We start from the raw sequence: 20,110 nt of genomic DNA, 5'->3' as shown, positions 1-20,110 counted from the left end.
ATGTTGTAATAAAGTGAACTACATTGAGGTGTTAAAAGTCATGAGATAGATTCTAATATCGTGTCAGACCTGTTTCGCCCGCTGTAGTGCACCATCTCGACGTGGCATAGACTCAACAAGTCTTTCGAACTCCTCTGTAGAAGTCTTGAGCCATGCTGTCTTATAGCAGTCCATAATTGGTTCAAATGGCTCTGAGCACTATGGGACTTAACTACTGTGGTCATCAGTCCCCTAGAACTTAGAACTACTTAAACCTAACTAACCTAAGGACATCACACATATCCATGCCCGAGGCAGGATTTGATCCTGCGACCGTAGCAGTCGCGCGGTTCCGGACTGCGCGCCTAGAACCGCTAGACCACCGCGGCCGGCGAGTCCATAATTGTAAAAGTGTTGTTAGTGCAGGATTTTGTGCACGAACTGACCTCTCGATTATGTCCTGTAAATGTTCGATGGGGTTCATGTCGCGCGACCTGGTTGGTCAAGTCATTCGCCTGAATTGTCCAGAAAGTTTTTCTAACCAATCGTGAACAGTAACTGTGACCCCGTGGAATGACGAATTGTCATCTATAAAAATTCTGTCGTTGTTTGTAAACATGAAGTTCATAAATGGCTGCAATTGGTCTCCAAGTGGCCGAACGTAACGATTTCCACCGGAAACCTTTTCACAACAACCACGGAAGTACAATACACTGTCTTTTTATACCTCGTGTACGCTGTACTACCGCCTTCTGTACATATGAATACCGCTATCCTTGACTTATGTCACCTCAGTGCAATATCTTGCGTGTTATACACTACTGGCCATTAAAATTGCTGTATCACGAAGATGACTTGCTACAGACGCGAAATTTAACCGACACGAAAAAGATGCTGTGATATGCAAATGATTAGCTTCTCAGAGCATTCACACAAGACTGGCGCCGGTAGCGACACCTACAACGTGCTGACATGCGGAAAGTTTCCAACCGATCTCTCATACACAAACAGCAGTTGACCGGCATTGCCTGGTGAAATGTTGTTGTGATGCCTCGTGTAAGGAGGAGAAATGCTTACCATCACGTTTCCGACTTTGGTAAAGATCTGATTGTAGCCTATCGAGATTGCGGTTTATCGTATCGCGACATTGCTGCTCGCGTTGGTCGAGATCCAATGACTGTTAGCAGAATATGGAATCGGTGGGTTCAGGAGGGTAATACGGAACTCCGCGCTGGATCCCAAAGGCCTCGTATCACCAGCAGTCGAGATGCAGGCATCTTACCCTCATGGCTGTAACGTATCGTGCTGCCACGTCTCGATCCCTGAGTCAACAAATGGGGACGTTTGCAAGACAACAACCATCTGCACGAACACTTAGACGACGTTTGCAGCAGCATGGACTATCAGCTCGGAGACCATGGCTGCGGTTACCCTTGTCGCTGCATCACAGACAGGAGCGCCTATGATGGTGTACTCAGCGACAAACCTGGGCGCACGAATGGCAAAACGTCATTTTTTCGGATGAATCCAGGTTCTGTTTACAACATCATCATAGTCGCATCCGTGTTTGGCGACATCGCGATGAACGCACATTGGAAGCGTGTATTCGTCATCGTCAGACTGGCGTCTCCCCCGGCATGATGGTATGGGGTGCCAATGGTTACACTTCTCGGTCACCTCTTGTTCGCATTGACGGCTTTTTGCAGTGGACGTTACATTTCAGATGAGTTACGACCCGTGGCTCAACTCTTCATTCTATCCCTGCGAAACCCTACATTTCAGCAGGATAATGCACGACGGCATGTTGCAGGTCCTGTACGGACCTTTCTGGATACAGAAAATGTTCGACTGCTGCCCTGGCCAGCACATTCTCCAGATCTCTCACCAATTGAAAACGTCTGGTCAATGGTGGCCGAGCAACTGGCTCGTCACAATATGCCAGTCACTACTCTTGATGAACTGTGGTATCGTGTTGAAGCTGCATGGGCAGCTGTACCTGTACACGCCATCCAAGCTCTGTTTGACTCTATGCCCAGGCGTACCAAGGCCGTTATTACGGCCAGAGGTGGATGTTCTGAGTACTGATTTCTCAAGATCTATGCACCCAAATTGCGTGAAAATGTAATCACATGTCAGTTCTAGTATAACATATTTGTCCAATGAAAACCCGTTTATCACCTGCATTTCTTCTTCGTGTAGCAATTTTAATGGCCAGTAGTGTAGTATCCACCCGGTCACCTCCCGGAGCAAACCAAAGAACCCACCGATGTACCTTCATAATGTATTTTTGTTCGGCACAAGACATACGGTCAAGATGTCCATGGTGGAACACTTGGAACACTTTCCATTCCCGTCAGCGTCATTTGGAGGCAATGTTAGGCTAAAAGTGTCCATCACAGTAAACAGAATGACTTGTCACTGAATTGGAAAAGCTCGGAGCATCGAAATGTGGTTTCTGGGTGTATCCAATTCTGTTGGCAGTTGCTCAATCTACCACAACTGGTCATACGACTATATCGTTGGCAAGTGCGCTGCCTCAAGTGATGCTCTTTAACTGCATCAATAATGTGCTGTTAGAGAAATTCTCGATGAGCTAGAGACGCCACTTCTTTACTAAATAGTTCAAATGGCTTTGAGCACTATGCGACTTAACTTCTGAGGTCATCTGTCGACTAGAACTTAGAACTAATTAAACCTAACTAACCTAAGGACCGCAGCGGTCGCTCGGTTCCAGACTGTAACGCCTAGAACCGCACGGGCACTCCGTCCGGCCCCCTTCGTTACTCATTCCTAATTAAAACGCTAGAATACCCAGAGGAACAAGTTATATTTTACGTCAAGTTACTGATTTTGGGCGATTTGATGTCCTAACATAGAGAGAATTAATCTTTACAAGCAGATAGCAGGCAGCTACTCACCTGATCTGGTCACCTTCATCCTTGTCAGTGGCGCTGATAGTGGTGACGAGATAATCTAAGTCCGCGCTCTCTGACACCTCCGCTTCAAACGACTGGGTTGTAAATTCCGGAAATTCATCGTTGGTGTCTTTGAGGTCGATGATGAAATCCCTGGTGGTGACGTGGGTTTTGTCTGCCTCCTCCGTTGCTACGACCTGCGAATTGCGGTTATTAGTTGTAGCGTCAATATTTTAAGCATGGTGGACAGGATAAGGATAGGTATGTTACTGTTCAGTGGCGTTGGGCACTAATTGGGACACATAAAGCTAGTTTCATCTTTACACACGTTTAGAGCGACTTTTTCTGCGCAGTAAGTTTCGCAGATGTGGTACTACAGATTTAGGCTACTTGCAGTAATCTCTGAAATACTATATTCGTATGTAAAGGGAAGAATTCACAGTCTTCTTTTCTCTATTTGTCTACCAATTTAATATGAATCACACTACACAACTACCGTTGATTAGTCGAACAGGATGAAAGAGAACATCATGTAAAATAATATTATCTTGGAACTCTTCCATTTGGTCCGTGTTTGCATAGAAAAACAATAATATCAGAAATTGAGTCCGCCTTGATGAAAAACACCTTGTTATTCGTTTATTATCTTAAACTAGTTTAGGCGACAAATATCACCATCATCAGTGTGGTTTTTTAATCTAGAACATGCATAAAATGGCATGGATGTACAAACACAGTAAAACATTATTACATTTTTGTTTTTAGTCTTTTGAAATATAGTTTACTATTGATACTTTCATACTACCTTATTTATTGTATGTTACAGCATGTTTTAAGCAATTATTGGCACTGTTTGCAACATTTTCTGTGCTCTTTTTTTTCTGTTGCCGTTTTTTTACTTAGCGAACATTATGTCATGATGATGGTGATATTTGTCGCCGAAACTAGTTTTGGATAATAAAGAAATAAACGAATAACAAGGTAATTTGCATCAAGGCGTACTCAGTTGCTGATATTAATGATGTGAAATATTCCAACGATTATGTCACCCGAAGATGATTGGCAGGTGTCCAGCTGAAACGTTGCCGAGTGACGTTTACGACCACCGGCTCCAATCCCGAATATGTGCGTGAACGACGTACTATTGGAAAGAGCAAACTCTCGAGTTTCACCTTGTTCCCGCTAGGTAGCAGCAGTGTGAGCCCGCTTCAGTTCTAGTAAAAATGGTGTCGGGACAACAGAAAGCGTTTTGCGTTCTACGTTTTATGCATTGCGGTTCAGAAGTAACTGTTCGGCGTGAGTTTCGTACTAGGTACGGTGTGGATCAGCACATAGCATTAGACGATCGCATGAACAGTTCCGAGAAACAGGTTGTTTGTATGAAAGCAAATCGCCGGACCGTCCCCGAGTGTCTGACACAGACGTGGAAAGCATCCGACGTAGTTTCACAAGGAGTCCGCAGAAATCTGTTCGCCGTGCAGCTGGACATCTCATCATGCCCCCGACGTCCGTCTGGCGTGTGCTGTACCGCCACACGGGCATCTGGATGTGCGGTAATTTTTAAATCAAAGGATTACTATGCGATGGATCGGTCGCACTGGACCAAATGATTCAGCCTTACATTACTGGCTTCCAAGGTCGCCGGACCTGTCTGTATGTGATTATTTCTTGTGGGCCTTTATAAAAGACTCTGTTTATGTGCTTTTGTTACCAACAACAATGAATGATCTGGGACATCGCATAACAGCAGCTGTGGAAGCTGTAACTCAAGACATGCTCGCTGCAGTGTGGGAACAATTTGAATACCGCACTGATGTATGCTGTGTATCTCAAGGAGGACATACTGAACGTCTATGAAAAGGTATGAAAAAAAAAAGATTTTTGAGTTTCCCGTACATCAAAAAATAAAATTCGTTGTATATGTTTATTAATTTCAGAAATACAGACGTGCCAAATTGGATGATTATTTTTGATATACTCTGTATTTCAGTTGGATATGATACTGGCCAACGGGCCTGTACCTCCCTTATGTTTTACTCCAGCTGATTTCTTTTAAATATCGCATAAGTAAATCTAAGCAACAACGTCTAGAGACAGCTTTTAGTTTAAGTTCGGTTCGGCCATTTGCGGCACCCTGAATGTTCTAGGCAATTTGCTGTGAAGGTCTCACGAACTACGCGCTTTTTACCTTGTGTTTTCATTGGCCATTGCGCCATAAGATTCACTGTATTTATGAGCCTGATATCCTGCCTGATCGAGGAGAGGCATGACTGCAGGCTGTTGATTCTGTTATTCTGTATCTGTCTTAAGTGTTATTAAAGGTTTTCGAGCAGTGAAATTTTGATCACTTATAGGTGCATTTACACGTGTGCGCCTTGCGTCTAGTCAAAAAAACGGTTCAAATGGCTCTGAGCACTATGAGACTTAACGTCTTTGGTCATCAGTCCCCTAGAACTTAGAACTACTTAAACCTAAGGACATCACACACATCCATGCCCGAGGCAGGATTCGAACCTGCGGCCATAGCAGTCCTGCGGTTCTGGACTGAAGCGCCTAGAACCGCATGGCCACCGCGGCCGGCTGCGTCTAGTCGCAAAGCGGCTTTGCTTGCTCCACACTCAAAGAGAGGCACACGTATAGGTGTGTGCCTTTTGTGTAAAATGTGTCCACAAGTGATTCCATTCGGACCTGTGTTTATCCTGGCCGCCTCTATTCGCGTCTGGGACCAGTGCCGGTGATTCGCCGCAAGGCGCACAGATGTAAACGCACATTAAGAGTAGTCATTGTTGCTGTAAGCTTTGCTTTAGGGGCGAGACATCTTGTTCATTAACGGAATTTCTATGTAAACTTTAGTTGCTTGAAAGTAGTTCGCCATGGTAGGCATTTACCATCGAGCGTTAAACCGTTTGTGCAGCTCCTGAGGGTAGTTAATCGTGAAATTTAAAGTTTTTATAACTTTCTCAGCGAATTAAGTGTTCGAAGATATTTCGGGATTGTAGCTGGTTGTCGTAAATTTCACTCCACGATATTTCAATTTGACACCTGCCAGTCATCTTCAGGTGAGCCATCGAAGACTTACAAAGACATTTCCTTTTTCTCTTCTTTGTTGTAATTTCATTCCCCGACTCTATATGTGCATAATCCGCCGCTCTTCACCCCGAGAGATATTACAGGCAGGAAAAAAAAGATGAAAAGATACATATATAAAAGGCGATAGAAAGAGGAACACATATAGTAAGGGTGGAGACAATAGGGGTTAAAATATACACTTATGCAGAGACTTTCATTAGGAGACACAGTTTAAAAAAGGCTACATGAAGACAAAAACACAGTATGAGTTTGCTATGTGGGTAGCAAATAAAGTACACCTAGTGACAAGCAAAACATAAAAGTTGGCCACACCAGAACGACGGCACTGGCACTATTCAAACCACTGCAGGAGACAGAGCATACAAGACAAAGAGTAAAATCTGCCAAGAGGTATTTTCCAAGGGAGGGTAGGGGGGGCCTGAGAGGAAGGTAGAAAGTGGAGAGGAGGTAGCAATGGGAGAGGGGGGGCTGGAGATGGTGGGATGAAAAGAAAGTGGGCAAGTTGCGCAGCAAGGGGAAGGTGACAGATGGGATGGGAGAGGGAGAGGGAAAGCCAGCCAGGATAGAATGCAGAGATGCAGAAGGGCTGTGCAGGATAGGGAGTGGGCGTAGGAGGGAGAAAAAAAACGTCCAGGGGAAGGGAAAAGGACAGGAGAGGGAGCTCTGAGGAAGAGTGGGAAGGTGGGGTTAGAGTTGGTAGGAGATGTAGATATCACGGCAAAGCTCATTATCGGAGAATGATAGGTGCTGGAAGGTACGTTGGTAAAGGAGGTGGATGATGCTGACATGGAGAGAGAGAGTGTGACATAACAGTAAAGGCATGGTAAGGGGGGGGGGGGTAGAGAGGATAGGAGAGTTTGTGGGGGGGATTGAGTCTGCGGATGATGTACAGCATGTGGATGTGTTTGAGGAAAAGGAGAAAATGTGGGAACGGGATGAGGTCATGTAGGATCTATGTGGGGTATGGTAGGCAGATACAGAAAGTCAGGTGGAGTGCATGGTGTTCGAGATTTGGAGAAATTTATGCAATCTGGGTGGGGTGGAAATCCAGGTGATACTGGGATAGCAAAGGATGGGATGGATCAACGATTTATAGAGTGAAGGTTGGTGGAAGGATGCAGTCCCAATGGCTGGCCAGACAGGAGTTTCAGGAGGTGAAGTCATTGTGGGCTTAGTGATGGATTGTAAGGAGATGGGGAACCCAGGGAGGTGACGGCCAAGGGTGAGGCCAAAGTATATCAGGATAGCAGTGAGGTGGATAGGACAACCATAAATGGTAAGGTAAAAATAGTGGAGCCAGAAGGAGAGGGTGGTACAACCTATGATGATTGTCTGGGTCTTGGAAAGGTTAATGCAAATTAGCCACTGGATGGCCCAGGCAGTGAACTGGTCGATGTGGGTTTTGAGGGTATGTTGGGACTGTTGAAGGGTAGGATAGAGCCAGAAAGGCAGTGTCATCAGCCTATTGGAGGAGGTAAACAAGTGGGGGAGATTTGGGCATGTCTGCAGTATGCATGAAGTAAAGGGGAAAGGACAGAGCCTTTGGGCATGATTATGGTAGGATAAAAAGTGTTGGAGTTGGTATTGTGGTTAGTGACATAGGAGGTACGAAGGGAGAGGAAGGAAGGAATGATATGGAAGAAGTTGACAGGTAGGGCGTAGGTCTAAACTTTAAAAACGAGCCCATGATGTCAGACTTGGTCATAGGCATTCTGGAGGCTGAGGGAAACAAAGATAGTGGAACGATGGGAGTTAAGTTGGAGGGGAAGAAGATAGGTAAGATTAAGGAGCTGGTCATCAGCAGAGAAGGAGGGACAGAAGCCACACTGGTTAAGGGGAAGGAGGTTGTTCTGGTTGAGGTGCCGATGAATATGTCAGGAGAGAATGGAGTCAAAGACATCAACTCATATCATTGACACTCTCACCCCTATTGCGCGATAACACGAAACGGGCTGCCATTCTTTGCATTTTTTCGACTTTCTCCGTCAATCCTACTTGGTAAGAATCCCACATCACGCAGCAATATTCCAGCAGAGGACGGACAAGTGTAATGTAGGTTGTCTCTTCAGTGTGTTTGTCGCATCTTCTAAGTGTTCTGCCAACAAAGCGCAGTCTTTGTTTCACCTTCCCCACAATATTTTCTATGTGGTCTATCCAATTTAAGTTGATCGTAATTGTAATTCCTAGGTATTTATTAGAATTGACAGCCCTTGGATTTTTGCGATTTATCGGACACCCAAAATTTATCGGATTTCTTTTAGTACCCATGTGGATGACCTCACAGTTTTCTTTGTTTAGTGCCAAAACACTCTCCTAGCCTTCTTGACTGATTTATTGACTTACGTAACCATAGTTACTGTAATGACATCATGATCACAAATCCCCGTCTCTATACTGACACTGTCGGAAAGATCCGGTCTAAGATGCTGTGTTGGTGCATAAGTGCGCAGCGTTTTTCCATATATTGAACTAAAGCAACAGTTACACATAACAGAGTCTTTAGACATCAATAATACTTTCTTCTTCACTATTTACAACAGCTTGCCAACGCTGGGGCAACTACTGATTGTGCAAGTGTAGAAACAGTGTGGTTTTGAAGCGAAGAATTCGTCGAGTCACGTTCGGAGCGCATTTTCATGCGGAAAGGAAGTTCGTTGGAAGTTGTTCAATAAAGAGCGGAAAAAATGAAAATCTGAGGGTACAAGATTAAGTGAATAAGGTGGGCGTGGAATGACTTCTAACTCAACTCCTGTATAGCGTTTTTTTGTCACTCTAGCATAATGCGCGTGGGCCTTATCGCGGAGCAGTATAATTTCACGCAGTCTGGTCGTTGTTCTTGGATTGGTTCTGCAAGACGCCTCAGTTGTTGACAATAAATGTCAGCAGTTATAGTTACATCTCGGGGAAGCAATTCTTAGTACACCACACCGTCCCTGTTCCACAAGACGCATAACACCACCTTTTGTGGATGCACGCGGGTCTTTGACGGTACGTTGTAGCTTTATTTGGGTGCGTCATTCCTTTCTTTTCCTTATGTTAGCATAGAGACTCCATTTCTCGTCACCATTAACGATATAGGATAGAAATGGTCGATTTTGTTCACAAACCAACTGATGACGAACAAGGAGAGATGCACGTATGTCTCCAGCTGATTTATGTGATTTTGGCTTAGAGCATGCGCTACGCATACTCCTAATTTTTGATCCTTCCCCACTGCATGCAAATCTCGCACGATGGTGGGATGATGACAGTTAATCACATTTGTCAGCTGACGAATACACTGACGATTATCATTGTAAATTAATGCGTTTAAACAATCATCAAACCCCGAAGGTCCTGAACGCGAAGAGTCACTAATGTCAAAAGATTCTCCTTAAAACGAAAGAGCCATATTTTTACTGTGCTCTGTCCAATAGCACTATCCCCATACATGGCGCAAACGTTTCTCGCTGCCTCCGCTGCTACCACCGCTCTAGGAACTCAAAAAGAAAAATATTTCGGAAATGTTTCAACTTCTTCACTTGGTTTTCTAGCGATCACATTTCCACTCACTCTCTCCAAATGACAAAATAATAATATTTTAACTCAAATAGCAAAAACTCAAATAGCAGCAGTGAACTGTAAATGAAAAATGACAGTCGATAAATAAACCCATAGCAACCGGAACAACATACAAAACAAAAACACTATCACTATACCACTAAACTAATATTTCCATTGCGTTTGGGTAACCGCATTAGCTGCTCAGATAGTTTTCAGAAAACGTGTTCAAAAGTACTTTTTTTTTCTTTATTGTGATTTCATTCCCCTGCCCCATATGGGCAGGGGAGGGCTGTCAGCGGCACAATCCGCCGCTCTTCAGCCGAGTGACACTACAACTAAAACAAGAATAAAATGATACATACATAAGGAGATAAAAAAGGGGAACATAAAACAGAGTAAGGGGAGAAAATGGAGGTAAAACATACACTGACATGGGTACGTTCATGGGTGACAGTTAAAAAATGTCACCAGAAAGTTAAAAAACACAATTGGCGATTCTTAAAACACAGAGAAGACACCGAATGTGCAGGCACAGGTTAAAAGTAGGCCACAGTAGTAAAAACACTCTGGAACAACACACTTAAAACCCACTTGGAGCACACACAACGAACAATAAAACTGCCAGGTGAGACCTGCCGAGGGAAAAGGTCAGAGAATATGGAAAAGGAGGGGAGAGCAAGGGGCAGCTGGGGAAGCGGCGGGATGAAGAGAGGAGGGGCATCAGTGGGTTCACGAAGAGGCAGGAGACATGTGGGGTGGGAGAGGAAGAGGGAAGACAGGGCAGGAGGGAGCGCAGGGACACTGGAAGGAGGCACAAGAGATGGAGGGGGAGTAGGAGGGGGAAACCGCTCAGGAGGAGGGAGGGGGAGGAAAGGGAGCCCTGAGGAGGAGGCAGGAAGAAGGGGTTAGAGTTGGTAGGAAGGGTAGATGTCAGGGCGAAGCTCATCATCCGGGAGGGGTAGATGGTGGAAGTTGTGTTGGGAAAGGAGATGGAGGGTGTGGAGATGGAGAGAGGGTGGGACACAACGGTAAAGGCGCGGCAACTGGTTGGGGGTTGAGAGGATGGGGGAAACCAGGGGGTGAGGGGGATCAAGGCGGCGGACAATATAGAGTGTGCGGCTGTGTTCAAGGAAAAGGAGAAGGTGGGGGAAGGGGATGAGGTCGTAGAGGATGCGTGTGGGGGACGGAAGGTGGATGCAGAAGGTGAGGCGGAGCGCATGGCGTTCGAGGATTTGGAGGGCTTGATAGAACCGGGGAGGGGCAGGAATCCAAGCGACGCTGGCATAACAGAGGATGGGGCAGATCAAGGATTTGTAGGTGTGAAGGATGGTGGAAAGATGCAGACCCCACGTCCGGCCGGACAGGAGTTTCAGGAGGCGGAGGCGGTTGTGAGCTTTGTTTTGGATGGTAAGGAGATGGGGAGTCCAGGTGAGGTGGTGGTCGAGTGTGAGGCCAAGGTATTTGAGGGTAGGAGTGAGGTGGATAGGACGGCCATAAATGGTGATGTAGAAATCATGGAGGCAGAAGGAGCGGGTGGTGCGGCCTATGATGATCGCCTGGGTCTTGGAGGGATTAACACGGAGGAACAACTTGTTGCACCAAGCGGTGAATTGGTCAAGGTGGGTTTGGAGGGTACGTTGGGACTGTTGAAGGGTAGGATAAAGGGCTAGGAAGGCGGTGTCATCAGCGAAATGGAGAAGATGAACAGGAGGGGGAGGTTTGGGCATATCAGCAGTGTACAGGAGATAGAGGAGAGGGGAAAAGACAGAACCTTGGGGCACGCCGGCAGAAGGATAGAAAGTACGGGAGTTGGAATTGTGGATAGTCACATAGGAGGGACGATGGGAGAGGAAGGAAGCAATGAGACAGACGAAGTTGATGGGGAGAGCATAGGTCTGAAGTTTGAAGAGGAGCCCAGAATGCCAGACACGGTCATAGGCGTTCTGGAGATCAAGGGAAACAAAGGTAGCAGAGCGACGGGAGTTGAGTTGGAGGGAAAGAAGATTGGTAAGGTTAAGGAGCTGGTCGTCGGTGGAGAAGGAAGGCTGGAAGCCACATTGGGTAAGAGGAAGGAGGCAGTGCTGGTTAAGGTGGCGATGAATACGGTGAGAGAGGATGGCCTCGAAGACCTTACTGAACATGGAGGTGAGGCAGATTGGACGATAGGAAGAGGTATCAGAGGGGGGTGTTTTAGGTTTAGGGAACAGCAGGACACGGGAAGTCTTCCACTCAAAAGTACTTCGCAAGACTGTCTGTATATATCCCGGCACAATGAGTCCACAGACATCCCACTTTATATTCACTTGGTTAAAGTTGCCCCATCTAGTACTGCATGATCTGTTATTTACGCACTACTGGCCGTAGACTTCTTTTAAATGATTCTACGAGGTGCATTCAAGTTCTAAGGCCTCCGATTTTTTTCTTCTTCACCGCACTGGAAAGAGATAGAAACATGCGCATTGTTTTAAAATGAGGCCGCGTTCATTGTCAATACGTCCCAGAGATGGCAGCACCGTACGGCAGATGGAATTTTACCGCCAGCGGCGAGAATGAGAACTGTTTTAAATACTTAAAATGTCGACGTTTTCCTTACTTGAACAGTGTGCAATCATTCGTGTTCTGAATTTGCGTGGTGTGAAACCAATTGAAATTCATCGACAGTTGAAGGAGACATGTGGTGATGGAGTTACGGATGTGTCAATAGTGTGTTCATGGGTGCGACAGTTTAATGAAGGCAGAACATCGTGTGACAACAAACCGAAACAACCTCGGGCTCGCACAAGCCGGTCTGACGACATGATCGAGAAAGTGGAGAGAATTGTTTTGGGGGATCGCCGAATGACTGTTGAACAGATCGCCTCCAGAGTTGGCATTTCTGTGGGTTCTGTGCACACAATCCTGCATGACGACCTGAAAATGCGAAAAGTGTCATCCAGGTGGATGCCACGAATGCTGACGGACGACCACATGGCTGCCTGTGTGGCATGTTGCCAAGCAATGTTGACGTGCAACGACAGCATGAATGGGACTTTCTTTTCGTCGATTGTGACAATGGATGAGACGTGGATGCCATTTTTCAATCCAGAAACAAAGCGCCAGTCAGCTCAATGGAAGAACACAGATTCACCGCCACCAAAAAAATTTCGGGTAACCGCCAGTGCTGAAAATATGATGGTGTCCATGTTCTGGGACAGCAAGGGCGTAATCCTTACCCATTGCGTTCCAAAGAGCACCACGGTAACAGGTGCATCCTACGAAAATGTTTTGAAGAACAAATTCCTTCCTGCACTGCAACAAAAACGTCCGGGAAGGGCTGCGCGTGTGCTGTTTCAGCAAGACAACGCACCCGCACATCTAGCTAACGTTACGCAACAGTTTCTTCGTGGTAACAACTTTGAAGTGATTCCTCATGCTCCCTACTCACCTGACCTGGCTCCTAGTGACTTTTGGCTTTTTCCAGCAATGAAAGACACTCTCCGTGGCCGCACATTCACCAGCCGTGCTGCTATTGCCCCAGCGATTTTCCAGTGGTCAAAACAGACTCCTAAAGAAGACTTCGCCGCTGCCATGGAATCACGGCGTCAGCGTTGTGAAAAATGTGTACGTCTGCAGGGCGATTACGTCGAGAAGTAACGCCAGTTTCATCGATTACGGGTGAGTAGTTAATTAGAAAAAAAAATCGGAGGCCTTAGAACTTGAATGTACCTTGTAGAACTGTCACAGCGGAATCGGATGGCCGGTAGAAAAGTCCAGCAACTAACTTTGTTTTACGTAGACCTGTTACACGCGACCACCTGACATCAGTGTCGCACTCAACTTCGACCTAGTAGATAGTGTCGGAAGTTCCATGATGCTGTAGTATACAGAGAAGTTGCAGCATCAGAAAATTGCAGGGAAATGCAGGAAGATCTGCAGCGGATAGGCACTTGGTGCAGGAGTGGCAACTGACCCTTGACATAGACAAATGTAATGTATTGCGAATACATAGAAAGAAGGATCCTTTATTGTATGATTATATGATAGCGGAACAAACACTGGTAGCAGCTACTTCTGTAAAACATCTGGGAGTATGCGTGCGGAACGATTTGAAGTGGAATGATCATATAAAATTAATTGTTGGTAAGGCGGGTGCCAGGTTGAGATTCATTGGGAGAGTCCTCAGAAAATGTAGTCCATCAACAAAGGAGGTGGCTTATAAAACACTCGTTCGACCTATGCTTGAGTATTGCTCATCAGTGTGGGATCCATACCATGTCGGGTTGACGGAGGAGATAGAGGAGATCCAAAGAAGAGCGGCGCGTTTCGTCACAGGGTTATTTGGTAACCGTGATAGCGTTACGGAGATGTTTAGCAAACTCAAGTGGCAGACTCTGCAAGAGAGGTGCTCTGCATCGCGGTGTAGCTTGCTGTCCAGGTTTCGAGAGGGTGCGTTTCTGGAGGAGGTATCGAATATATTGCTTCCCCCTACTTATACCTCCCGAGGAGATCACGAATGTAAAATTAGAGAGATTCGAGCACGCACGGAGGCTTTCCGGCAGTCGTTCTTCACGCGAACCATATGCGATTGGAACAGGAAAGGGAGGTAATAACAGTGGCAAGTAAAGTGCCCTCCGCCATACACCATTGAGTGGCTTGCGGAGTATAAATGTAGATGTAGATGTAGACCTCAATAGAGACAATATTTTTGTCAACTACTTTGCTATGGACCGTATACTTGCTTGCGGAGTATCTGAGAACCTATTACGTACGCTTGAACCGTTGTTAACAATCTGCAGTGTAGCACTGTGTCAAATTATTTTCGGAACTCTAGGGATATGGTTTGTCTGCAGGACTTGCTATGAATTGGTGTACGGGCTACCACTTCAGCCTGGTATCTGTACTAGAACTTCACGTGTTGTCGTGTGTATTCGTGCTTGTAGTGACGTCCATACGCTTAGAATAAATTACTGCCTGGGTCGATATTTCATGTTATAGTCCAGTGACGAAGGCCGGCGTGACGTACCACAGAGTCCTACATGGTTCTTCTCGAACCTGCAGAGCAATATAGTGATTAACAATTGTCCCTTACCGTGAGCGTAATGGTTCTCCAGTCGCTGTTCTCGTAGTCCAGGCTCGCAGGGTTCAGCACTGAGATGGTGACCTTCGTCGACTGGTACCCGCTGGCTGGCACCACAAGGAAGGCGTCGCTCCACTCGTTTTCTTCCAGAGCGATGCTGAAGCGCCCGTTGTCCGCCTGGTCGCACGGAAGAGGCACTTAGAACTGTTTGTTAATGTCGTCTGCGTTCAGAGTGCTTCTACACAAATGTTGCGAAACATGGAAAACAATAAATAACTTTACGTTCAATTTACAAACTAGTTTATTAGTCAGCGCGGCCCGTTTATCCTTTTTTTCTCATTTTATCAGAATACAAATGCACGAAAAATTGATTCATTATACGTTTTGTTCCTTCTACGAAGTCCCTAGAGAACCCTACTGAGTGTATTAGAGTAGTTATGATGTTAAATGTCAACTGCCAGGAAATTGTCGGTCGCCTTCGACTTTTTCCACTTGTTACCTCATATACCAACGAATGTTTTGTGCGTTCATTAGCTATGTAGTACTAACGTACAACTAATAAGTCATATATGTACCAAGTGTGTTTGAAATTACTCCATTTGTTACAGCGATACCCTAAATTTTACGTGTCACCCCATCCGTATCCTTGCCCCGCAACTAGGGACGGTTGAGGTCTTTCACCCTCGCTATAAATTATTTTTCATTTGGTAAGCTGCTCTAAACGAATTTCCTTCAGTTTTTTTCACGGGTTTCAGAGTTTACACTTCGGGTCTGCCTGGGTGTTTTAACCCAACAGTTTCTTAACAGTGATGTCATACACGAAGTCAGTTTCGCTTACTTTGTTCCATGTGTTCCATTATTGTGCTTTTGCACTCTACGACAAAAAAAAAACGACGCACCACGAGGGAATTACGTAAATTGGTTACAAACGGGTATTCGTACAGGTACCGAGGGAAAATGCAAAATTGTAAACTTTGTCGGCCGACAGATGAATGTGTGACCCTGCTGCGCAGGTGGTAAGGATAGAAAACAGGAGACTTGTCGATACCAGGGATACATTCGACGATGATGGCGGGAATGGGTGAACAATGAGCGAATACAGCGTCAAGAAGGGGGTCGATGTATTGAGATTCAAGTGGTTCAAATGGCTCTGAGCACTATGGGACTTAACATCTGACGTCATCAGTCCCCCGACTTAGCACTACTTAAACCTAACTAACCTAAGGATATCACACCCGTCCATGACCGAGACAGGATTCGAACCTGCGACCGTAGCAGCAGCGCGGTTCCGAACTGAAGCACCTGTAATCGCTCGTCCACAGCATGTATTGAGAGACAACAGAAAATCAGGACAGGGTAATCATCAGAGAGACACTCAAGAGCCCTGGATTCATCGATTCGAGATGAAACTGGTGCTTCAGTGATCACAACGAGCATTAATAGACGGATCGCAGAAAGCGGGCGAAGCCCACGGCGTCCTTCACGCTGACTACCATTCACCTCTGTACACCAACACACCAACAAGCCCATTTGCAGTGGTGTTCGGCACATTCGGCCTGGTATCTCACTGATTGGATTAGAAATGTGTTCAGTGATGAGTCCCACTTTGAACTGAGCCCCGAACAGTGAAGACGTGTCCGGAGATGCCCCGGACAGAGGTGGGTTACCAACTGAATGTCGTCTGCCATCCGGTTGGAATGGCGGCCTCAGGGGCCATTTCATTTCATTGCACGACCCCTTTGATTTTCATCCGCGACACCCTTACAGCACAGCGGTACGTCGACGATATTCTACGCCCTGTTTTTTTGTTCTTAATGGCAAACCATCCTACGCTTACATTTCATCAAGATTATGACCGCCCGCACACGGCGAGAGTTTCTGCTGCCAAACCATACCTTGGCCAACAAGGTCACCGGATGTTTCCTCAGTTGAGAACATTCGAAGCACTATGGGCAGGACCCTCCAACCAGTTCGGGATTCTGACGATTTATCGTACCAACCGGACAGAATTCGGTATAATATCCCTCTGGAGGACACCCAACAACTCTATCAATAAATGCCAAGCAGAATAACTGCTTGTATATCGTCCAGAGGCAGAGAAACGCGTAATTGACTTGCTCAACTCGTGAATCTCTTTCTGTCGAATAAGTCATCGAATTTTCTGAAATTGTAATCATTTGTGTGTCTTTACATGTACGTCGCATCTACCGATTTCCCTCCAATTCGGATAATTACTTAGTGGTTCATCGTTTTTCTTGTCTTAGGGCGTACGTTACACCCTCGAACCAATCCCGCGCGCTCCCTAGGCGTACTGTAGACGACGTACTCTCACAACGATTTCTTTCAGATAGTAAGACGCAATGTATCCAGGTTTGTTAAAATTCCATCTCGTGTTCCAGAACAACCCTGATTTTTATATGTCGTCCTTTTGTCACCTCGAGTCCAACCTCAAGGGAGATAAAGGCGTCTCATCCACGTAGTTCTCTTTTCACAGTAGTGAGTCATTTGTGTAAAAAGGTTGTATGAAATTTTGCGAGGTGTTCCGATAGTCGGATTCTTGACTGTTGCTCATCAGTTTGGCGCTCTTATGAGACAGCATTAGTAGAAGAGTGAGAAGATCCAACGAAGTGCGACAAGTTTCCTCACGCGATCATTTAATAAGTATGAGAGACGCTCAATAAACAGTAGTGCAATGATTCCCAACCTTCCGAGACCATTACCCTTGAGTGCATTCAGATATTAGCGTACGCATTGCAATGACTTGGAAACTTGTATTTTTTAAACTGCCAACAGACCAAGGACCATAGAACATGGGATAAATTTCAGTCTGATTCTTACACCCCTCCCTGAGAAAAAGGAGCCGTAACACAGAGACAGGTATCAGAGCAACAAAAACACAATATTTTTTTAATTGACAATTACAAAATAACGATTTTCGGATTTTGTTCCTTTTCTTGTACTGTTAAGTCTTGCTTTTTGTCAAATGTCGTGATTCTAGGTCAACGGAAATTACTTTCCAGAATGAGATTTTCACTCTGCAGCGGAGTGTGCGCTGATATGAAACTTCCAGTCAGATTAAAACGGTGTGCCGGACCCAGACTCAAGCTCGCGACCTTTGCCTTTCCCGGGAAAGTGCTCTACCAACTGAGCTACCCAAGCACGACTCACGCCCCGTCCTCACAGCTTTACTTCTGCCAGTACCTGGTCTCCTACCTTCCAAACTTTACAGAAGCTCTCCTGCGAACCATGCAGGACTAGCACTCCTGAAAGAAAGGATATGCGGAGACATGGCCTAGCCACAGCCTAGGGGATGTTTCCAGGTTGAGATTTTCACTCTGCAGCGAAGTGTGCGCTGATATGAAACTTCCTGGCAGATGAAAACTGTGTGCCGGACCCAGACTCGAACTCGGGATCTTTGCCTTGCGCGGGCAAGTTCTGTACCAACTGAGCTACCCAAGCACGACTCACGCCCCGTCCTCACAGCTTTACTTCTGCCATTACCTCGTCTCCTACCTTCCAAACTTTACAGAAGCTCTCCTGCGAACCATGCAAGACTAGCACTCCTGAAAGAAGGGATGTTGCGCAGACATGGCTTAGCCACAGCCTAGGGAATGTTTCTAGAATGAGATTTTCACTCTGACGCTCATGTTTACCACGTTGCATGGTGTCGTGGTTGCAACGATGGACCTCGCCTTTGACGTCGGGAGTGAAGTTGCGCATCATGCAGCCTATTGCGCACAGTTTGAGTCGTAACACTTCGTCCTGTGGCTGCACGAAAAGCATTATTGAACATGGTAGCGTTGCTGTCAGTGTTCCTCCGAGCCAAAATCCATAGGTAGCGGTCATCCACTGCAGTAGTAGCCCTTGGGCGGCCTGAGCGAGGTATGTCATCGACAGTTCCTGTCTCTCTGTATCTCCTCCATGTCTGAACAACATCGCTTTGGTTCACTCCGAGACGCCTGAACACTTCCATTGTTGAGAGCCCTTCCTGGCGCAAAGTAACAATGCGGACGCGTTCGAACCGCGGTATTGACCGTCTAGGCATCGTTGAACTACAGACAACACGAGCCGTGTGCCTCCTTCCTGGTGGGATGACTGGAACTGATCGGCTGTCGGACCCCCTCCGACTAATAGGCGCTGCTCACTCATGATTGTTTACATCTTTCGGCGGGTTTAGTAACATCTCTGAACAGTCAGAGAGACTGTGTCTGTGATATAATGTCCACAGTCAACGTCTCTCTTCAGGAGTTATGAGAGCCGGGTTGATGCAAAACTTTTTTTGATATGTGTATGTAGGTGGGAGTGTTGGTTAGTGGATCTATTCCAACATAGCTTCGGAATACTTCGCCAACTTTTACACGAAGTCCATATGCAAACGATTCGCTAAGCTAATAATAATAATAATAATAATAATAATAATACCTCGAGGATGAAACGCTCTTATATCTCCTTGAGAGTGGGGTCGATATGGCAAATGCAGGATATGTAAATACCGACACTGTTTTGGAGTGCCCTGAGAAATTTCGGCCATTCTCGACACATGCAGGGTTTACTTATTTGAGCAGACTCCATCTACACACTGCAACAGCAAAATCACAAATATTCGCCGAAACACCAGAGAAAATGCGACTGATGACCTTTTGGAGGGCACCCTTTCCCCAGGTTTTTTTTTTATTATTTTTTTTTTACAGGCTGTACTGATTGACTGGACCATCTTAAGTCATTGTATCATTAAATGTGTACAAATCACAAGATGGGTAACTTTGCTGGGCGCACATGTAATTTTGAAAAATTAAATAAAAATACTTCCAATTGGAATTTCTTAACAAATTTTGCACCATTTTAAGCAGAAAATTTCAAATTAAGTTATAAGGTTAAAAACTGAAAATGTGAATTTTTTCCATTTTCCGGCATTCCAACTCCCCTTAACTCAATTGTTGGACTGTAAATTAAGGTAAACAATATACTGAGAGATACGTTGGTTTTGTGGTATCGACAAAATAATTATTGGTTAAATAATGATGTTCACAGAAGCCAATCCGCTTGACTGAGCGAAGGAGCGCACACTATGATTGAATAAAGTCACTTTGTAACGTGTCATAGGGATCGAAGATGCTCTTATCCATAATAAAAGGCTCATGTTAGTTCCATGGGAACATTTTGTAATCTTGAGGATGACTCTGTGTCTACACAGCGTTGCCGGCCGGGGTGGCCGAGCGGTTCTAGGCGCTACAGTCTGGAACCGTGCGACCGCTACGGCCGCAGGTTCGAATCCTGCCTCGGGAAAGGATGTGTGTGATGTTCTTAGGTTAGTTAGGTTTAAGTAGTTCTAAGTTCTAGGGGACTGATGACCTCAGAAGTTTAGTCCCATAGTGCTCAGAGCCATTTTTTACACAGCGTTATCCCTAAGTATCTCTGGTGTTTCATAAGATGACTGTGCGGATGTTACAAGAGATGTAGAAATAGTCACAAATCTTTGTAAGGAGCATGTCTCAGTGTGGACACACTTTGTGAGGGGCAAATGCCG

The 20,110-nt window shown here is 45.7% G+C and overlaps 1 protein-coding gene across 1 annotated transcript in view; it reads right to left on the bottom strand.

Annotated features, from left to right (window-relative positions):
• Positions 1–20,110, bottom strand: part of LOC126416943 (cadherin-23-like) — a 597,779-nt gene that overhangs the window by 285,217 nt on the left and 292,452 nt on the right. The window contains exons 10-11 of the mRNA XM_050084822.1: positions 14,596–14,760; positions 2,898–3,091 (exon numbers count right to left, since the gene is read on the bottom strand). Coding sequence (XP_049940779.1) covers positions 2,898–3,091; positions 14,596–14,760 — 359 coding nt within the window. The remainder of the gene's footprint in view (positions 1–2,897; positions 3,092–14,595; positions 14,761–20,110) is intronic.

The sequence above is a fragment of the Schistocerca serialis genome, chromosome 8 (genome assembly GCF_023864345.2).
Source record: "Schistocerca serialis cubense isolate TAMUIC-IGC-003099 chromosome 8, iqSchSeri2.2, whole genome shotgun sequence".
Lineage (NCBI taxonomy): Eukaryota > Metazoa > Arthropoda > Insecta > Orthoptera > Acrididae > Schistocerca > Schistocerca serialis.
This window is presented reverse-complemented; position numbering and strand designations above follow the sequence as displayed.